General features: G+C 31.9%; 1 protein-coding gene across 1 annotated transcript; it reads left to right on the top strand.

The window, feature by feature from the left end:
• The first annotated feature begins 4,563 nt into the window (after positions 1-4,563).
• Positions 4,564-6,230, top strand: LOC108760856 (dehydrodolichyl diphosphate synthase complex subunit DHDDS). Its single transcript, XM_018507109.1, has 5 exons — positions 4,564-4,807; positions 4,887-5,048; positions 5,140-5,288; positions 5,647-5,828; positions 5,924-6,230. The coding sequence occupies exons 1-5, from the start codon at positions 4,647-4,649 to the stop codon at positions 6,152-6,154; spliced, it is 885 nt and encodes a 294-aa protein (XP_018362611.1). The 5' UTR covers positions 4,564-4,646; the 3' UTR covers positions 6,155-6,230.
• The last annotated feature ends 1,493 nt before the right edge of the window (positions 6,231-7,723 follow it).

The following is a 7,723-nucleotide window of genomic DNA, read 5'->3' as shown; positions in this document are numbered from 1 at the left end:
TTCTTTAAATCAGTTTAGTATTTCACAACTACTCTTATCAATAGTTCTTTTTAGAGCTACTTTTTACAACAGTTGTTTTCATAACTAAGTTTTCATAAAATACTCATATACTATATATTAGTTTTTATTAGTTAATTATTTCTTTCTTGTAAAAGAAAATTATATTTTTTAAATAATAAAAATTAATTTTTTTATTGAATCTTGTAATACAAAACTTACAATAATGAAAAGCACCCCGATTTGTTTGAAACAATCAGGTCCATATTATCCTTATAACTTTTTATTTAAAAATATACATAGAAAGTGCAAATAATGATGTAGGAATGCTTCGTAGTCATTGAAAATAAAAAATTGTAGTATTAGTCCGTTTCGAAAAATAATGCTTTGTAGAGGTCAAATTGTTCATTACAGGAGGTCGCGCTTGTGGAGATTTTTTTATCAGAACAACAAGATCTACAACATATCAAATTTTCAGACAATTTGATCGAATTTAATTCAATTTTCATAAGGTTTATGCAGGGTTCTTTAATAGCTTTTTGCAAAATTTTTTTTGTAAATATAAAAAATATTTGTAAGTACTAACTAAACTAAATTTAACGTAAAATTACAGTTTTGCTCGGTATATTTTAACCAAAAACTTTGGTTCGGTGTATTTCAATTAAATTTTTGTTGTTACAACAAAATTTTGATTTATAAAACAAAATATTTTTTCTACAATGCATATACATCAATTTTTAGTAACAAGCTGTTTCCAGCTTTATTATGCAAAAATATGAAAATTTTTCACTGCATTGTCTGACTGTAATTTCCGATTATGGATTGGCTCATTTTGCTTCAGTACAAAAACAGTCGAAGGATTGCCGGCTCCATTGTGTCGTCGACAATAGGATACGGCAAACTCCGCTTCTTCCACCTTGCTCCCTTTTTCCCGCCTCTTTTCTTTCCTCGGCCTTTTTTCTTTCCAGTCCGTTCGCCGCGGCGCCTTTGTAACTCGCGAAAAAGTTACGTCGCTCTCTCCTAATTGAAACTGCAATCAGTCTATGCAAATAGTCCCCTGAAGGTGCATCCTTCCGTGCAAAGGGCGTGAACAGGAAAGTCGGGAAGCTGGCCAAGGCGCCCTTGTTCCTTTAAACTTTACGTACTATTCCATTAGGATGATTGCATGTGCTGTAAGCACATTGATATAAATAGTTCTTAGTTGCTTATTACAAACAGAAGGTTAAAAAGCAGCAGCAGTCATGCAAAACCATAATGACGCGTTCTTTATGCTAACTTTAATCTTCTACCGTTTCGGTTGTATATTTTAAGTTTTTAAAATTATGTATTTTCTATCATTTTTTCTTTATAAAATATAACAATGTGCACACACACACACACACACACAAATAATTACATGTTATATAATTAACTCTTGCCATACCATCTACAATTTGGTGCCTCATCCATACCATCAAGGATCACTTCAAATTTCTTCGTTTTTTCACCTCTTCAAAATAATGAAAAAAATCTCTAAAAATTCACCAACATACTTTCAACTTTCTAGAATAAATATTGACTCTTTATTTTGGAAAATAATAAAATGTAATATAATTTATAATTACCGAAAGACTCAAAGAAACTTGCACGAACAGGTATAGCTCGGTCACTAGTTACCCATATTAGTACGGTAAGGGTTAAAATTATAATCAAAATTATCAAAATAGAAACAAAATGTAATTTCTTCTTTTTCTTACTTATATACCTATATTTACAAAGAAGCATTAGTTACATCATGGAAAATGCGAAGCGACACGCGACATTAGAAGCGAGCAAAAACTCTGCTTCGACTGCGACGTGCAATCAAGGTTGTCCTTCAACCGGCGACGGTAATCGAGTCCCCATCGGAGCTCGCTAATCACCGGACTTCGATTGCGATTCGTCGTTATCCCGAACGATTTGTCTGTGAGATTGCGAGTGGCACGCGCGAGCGCAGCCACCTGTTGCTTTCGCAACATGCGAGGAAGAAAGCCCGCGATAATTATTATGGCGAATACGCCAGCGCTCTCTCGCTTTCCTCCCTTTCTTTTCATCGTCGCTATGAACAGCCCTCCTGCTGTTCACCCATTCCCTTTCATATACACTCCATTTTCCTCGCCTTCCGTTTTCCCCGTCACAGTCATTCCTCCTTGAATTATTATTTCTTTCGTCCTCCTCGTTTCACGGCACTATGTGTGGACAAAGGATGAGCAAATGCTTCGAAAAATTCGCCACAAAAGAAACAAGATTCTGTGAAGATGCGAGATCCAATAAACGAGAAAATAACATCGTTACACGAGCAAGAAATTAATTGCCATAAAACTTAATAAAAATAGCAAATCAACTATTTCTATTTTTACAAAGACTTTCGTTACAAATATATTTTATACATCTGTAATATTAATTTGCAAATTTAACATTATTATTATAATATTTGCAAATTAACTCGAATGCTGAATGATATATTAAATCTGTAAGAAATTGCAGCTTTCAAGTTAATTTGCAAATAATAATTATGTTAAATGTGATCTTAGAATTTCTTAATTTTTCTCGTAGATATTCGTAATAGGACATGCAGTGAGGTTTGTTTGTCTCAGAAATCTATGGTTTTTCGTAGATGTTTGTAGCGAGACGTAGAGTGACGTTGTTTGAGGGCGCAGGATTTCTTGGTTTTTCAAACAAACGACGTTATTCTACGTCCCACTACGATTACCTACGAAAAATTAAGAATTTCTAAGATTTTGTTTCAATTTATGTATTTTTTCGTAAAAATTTTCCTCCAGGGGTGCGTTCCAAAATCTTACTTTGGTTACCATAGTCCATTCCGACACTATTACTGTGACCGAGTGATTAACCAATGGTAGCCGTTCCAAAACGCGCAGTTAGTCAACCACGAAGGTAACTTTTCTACTTTGCAAAATTGAGAGGTAGGAAAGGTAATCTTCATGAAAACACGGGAAAAATTCAAAACATGAGCTAACACGAATCAACACGAACTTTGGCTAACGAAAAAGCTCGTGAAGATATGAAATATGGCAAATTGTATGTCAAATGTTGTCCTTGTAAAAGGTCCTTGTAAAAGATAAGTTCCTGCATCAATTCTTCACTGTTGCTGTCACTTTCGATGTTTATGATAATATTTGATAAATATAATGTACTTACAGCATAAATTTTGATTATAATTACATGTTTATTTATTACTGTTGCCATGATGCATACCGATGCATATCAATGAGCGTACTAAACTTGTTCTAAAATGACTATTACTTTAGTTAACTTTCCCCTTCAATCTCATAACCATCAAGATTGATCAAAGTTAACTTTGGAACGTACCCCAGGGTGGTATACATTTTTAAAAAGTATTTTACGTTTGAAATCCATTTTCAACGGAATTCGGAGCCCTGACTACAGTATTATAAATAAAGTATTTCTGACAGGAATATTTAAAATTTTTTAATATTATGATTTGGAAATGGGACTGTTTACTGGAATAAATCAAATTAATACGAGAAGCGTCGGTTACGGTCAAAATTAGATGTTAAGAGTAATATACATTTTTAGAAATCTATATATAGTATTTTATATAAAGCTGGACATTAATTTTTTTTTATTAAGATTCGATATTTATGGACTCTATCTGGAATTAATTTTTTTGTATAATTTAATTTGCAGTTTGTTTGAATATTCATAAAAATTTTTGGCCAATCATGGGACTTGGTTCTTCTTATACATCAATGATTCCAGGGAAAATTTGTGAAAACATAGAAAAACCATTTAGATTTATCTATTTTAAATGGTTAAATGGTAGACATGATTCCATTTCAAATGTAAAATGAAAATGGTTTTACAAAAACCATTTAAAATAGAAAATGCAAAATGCCATTTAAATATGGATTTAAAATGGAACTATTTTAAATATTATTCAGCCCTGTCCACACTCATTATGCGTGAAACTTTACTCATCATTAATTAAAATTTAAAGGTTAGACTATACACGCAGCTGATATCGTCTTTATCGTTCATGAGTATAGGTATATATTATGTTCACTGATAAATATTAAATGGATAGTGAATGTGACAGAAACTTTTGAAACATTGGAGAGTCAGTGGATCGCAGAGTGTATATAATACAATCTGCGATCCACTATATTATATTAAATTTTTTTTTCACGGAAAGAACTGAGAAACAAATGTGGCAGGTTTTACGAACACGTGTAAATTTTTCCAATGAAAATTGGAATTTTCCTCTTGTATCCTTGGAAAAAAAATAAAAAAGTTCGAGGAAAAAGTGTAAAAATTCGGTCTTTTTCCGATTCTTTAAAACGATAGATAATACGTTCCAATTAACGTGTAGATAAAGCGAATAATTAAGTGCGAAAATGTATGAAACAACCTGAAAACGGTACTATAACGTACACGTGCAACTAATTTTTTAAATTACGATTTGAAGGTTAAACGATAACTAACAGCTGATATCTTCTTTAACGTGTCAATGAGTACTATATATATTGTGCTCGTCGAAAGTATTGAATAGTATGGATAGTGAATGTGACAGAAACTTTTGAAACATTGAAGAGATCAGTTGATTGCAGACTGCACATTTTTGTACGCCCGAACGTGAAATTTAAAATATGATGTCACTAAAAGAACGCATTATGAACTGGTTTCAATTCTTGGGTTTAAGGGTCATTAAGACTGGCGAAATGCCTAAACACGTGGCATTTAACATGGATGGTAACAGACGTTATGCGAATAAACAGAACTTGACGATAGCAGAGGGACACTCAACAGGGTATGTATTTTTTAAAGAATTTGCAGATATACTGGTCCGTTGTTTATTTGTCTTATATCTTATATTTTATTTACGACAGGTTCGACAAAATGTTGGAGATACTATACTTGTGCAGGGATCTCGGTATTGTAGAAGTTACAGTTTATGCATTTAGTATAGGGAACTTTAAACGTAGCAAAGAAGAAGTTGATGATCTCATGGACCTTGCCAGAGAGAAGTTCAACTTTCTCTTAGATGAGAAGTATGTGTAACATTAAAATTTTTTAAATCAGGTATCACATTGCAGCACAATATAGATTTTGTTATTACAAATTTATATAAACAATTTCCAGGGAAAAATTGAAGGACAATGGAGTATGCATTCGTGTGATTGGCAATTTTTCCCTGATGCCAGAAGATATATGTAAATTAATGGCTAAAGCTATGATTGTTACTAGGGAAAATAATAGAATAATTTTAAATTTTGCTGTTGCTTATGCATGTAAGTACAATTACAATGAATCATATTTATGTTCACACTTGATTTTATATATTATACTAAGCCTGCATTTAAAGGGTGTGCTATCAGCTCTATTGCATCATTCTGTTTTATGTCATCCTCTTGTTTTATATCTCATAAATAATTAAGATGGAATGATGCGCAATAGTGCTAATAGTATGCTCCCAGAAAGCAGCCTAAACCGATTTAAAAAAATCATTGATATATCGGTGTACTCTCTAGACAATTAGTTTCGTGACGTATATATAAATAAATGTTTAATATTTTATATAATTTAAAAATATATATACACACACATATACACATGTGCATAACTTTATATTTTTTAATATCGCTATAGCAAGGGAAATTACTCATGCAATTAAGGATGTAATACAAGGTGTAAAAGATGCTGATATTTTACCAGAACATATTAATGAAGATCTGATTAGTAATTGTTTATACACTTACAAGTCTCCAAATCCAGATTTATTAATTCGTACTTCGGGAGAAACTCGACTTAGCGATTTTCTCATGTGGCAAGTAAGAAAACATATTTAATTTTTGTGATTTGAATCTATCTCCTTGTAATCAAAGCAGAATTATTCATTTCAAAATTTTACCTAAATTTCTTTTAGATTTCCCATACCTGTATGTACTTTACCGAAGTATTGTGGCCTGAATTCAGTCCATGGAATTTACTTAGAGCAATTTTTTATTATCAGAGATGTTATCCTAGCTTGCAGACAAATATAAACAATTTGAGACCAATTACGCATAATTCTAGAGTACTCATGTTTCTTGATAAGTTGTATAACGAACGTGAGATGGCAATCGAAAAAATATATCAATCAGCAACTCAATCCTAGGAATAAACATATAAATGTATATTTATAAATCTACACATTTGAAACGTTACAAATTTGCTAAGTACAATCAAAATGTTCCCTGTGAGTTTCATGTTTAGAGGGTATGGTCTTATTTATTTATATAGTCTGAAATTAGACAAAATAAATGAAGTAAAACAATATATGCGATACGTATATTGATGAGTACCTATACCTAAGTTACTTCATAAATTTTATATATACATTTCATTATTATATTTAACTATGTTATTCATGCAATTATAAAGTGACAATATAATATAGAGTAACAGTAATAATAATAATAATAAAATTTTCTAATCAACAAATATTTTTGAAAATATATAAATTACATTTTAATACTTAAATCTAAATTTCTATTTTTCATACTTTTATCACCTTTTACAGTTATTATATTACGTCGTTCATGGAATTATGAAGTATCAATAGGGACATGCATCATCATTGTTGTAGATAGTCCTATTTTGAGTGATAATCGATACAATAGTGATACACGTGCGCCTTCGTACGCTATATAAGGGAGCACGCGATTGTGCGTCTGACGTCTTATCATCAGCGAACGCTGCCCATTGAAATGTTCCTTAATCGATAAGCGTTTCTCGGAGCATTGGGTACTGTTGTATCGACTCGAAATGCTTCGCGACGGCTTGGCATTATAAGGCCGAAACAATATGCCGCATGCGAATGCACTTCCCTCACGTGCGAGACTGGAAATGCAGTTGTACTTGTGATTGGAGCGAGTTGTTAACGAACGTCTTTCCTGAAAACAACAATTTATTATGACTATTATTCAAGCGATATATAAAAGTGACAAAAATAAAAATTATTGAAAGTATAAAAACATAGTCGCAGATTTTGTATGTTGAAATTGAAAACTAGAGAAAAAATAATAAATTTTACTTATATTCGTAAAAATTTTAAATAAAATTAGATAAATGAGAAATTGAAAGATAAAAGAATCTGACAAATATAAAAAAAAATTTGTTTTTATTAGTTCCACGTCTTTTATCTTTATTATCAATTATATTCGCGTACTTCGTGAATAATGGCTTAGAATGATTACCTATAACAATTTATTATCTATTTCTTTACTAAAGAGAGTAAATAGAGGAAAATATAAACGATATGATATTGATAAGGAATTTTTCAATATTGAAAAAAATGTATACATTTGTATGTGTACGTGTAACGCGATCTTATTAATATTTGTTTCTCTCATTATTTACTATTTAATCTGAAATAGCTGAACACAATATTGCACAAATGGAAAACGCGATACTGGCATTAAATGTTGCGCGTTTAATCTTCACTCGTTCGAGCCGAGAGAGACTGACACGAGAGAGCAGCGTAATGAAACAGACGGAAATAAAAAGGATGTTACCGTCAAGATCTGAAAATAATCCGGAAAATGGGGAGAAGTGGGAGGATGCGCGTGAGGGTGTAGAGAGTAAGATACGGGTTCTCCCTTTCGCGCAATTAAAATTTCCATTTCTCTTTTCCGCGGTCGGCTTTGTTTTCCTTCTATCTATTCGGGATCGCGGCATCAAAGGT

Source organism: Trachymyrmex cornetzi, unplaced genomic scaffold (assembly GCF_001594075.2).
Source record: "Trachymyrmex cornetzi isolate Tcor2-1 unplaced genomic scaffold, Tcor1.1 scaffold23, whole genome shotgun sequence".
NCBI lineage: Eukaryota > Metazoa > Arthropoda > Insecta > Hymenoptera > Formicidae > Trachymyrmex > Trachymyrmex cornetzi.
Note: the sequence above shows the minus strand (reverse complement) of the source record. Positions and strands in the feature narration are given on the sequence as shown.

Bases quoted from the DNA above. Each gene is read 5' to 3' on its own strand.
- LOC108760856 (XM_018507109.1), top strand. From the start codon at position 4,647: ATGATGTCACTAAAAGAACGCATTATGAACTGGTTTCAATTCTTGGGT. The intron at 4,808-4,886 runs GTATGTATTTTT...TATTTACGACAG, and splicing joins GCAGAGGGACACTCAACAGG to GTTCGACAAAATGTTGGAGA. The intron at 5,289-5,646 runs GTAAGTACAATT...ATATCGCTATAG, and splicing joins TTTTGCTGTTGCTTATGCAT to CAAGGGAAATTACTCATGCA.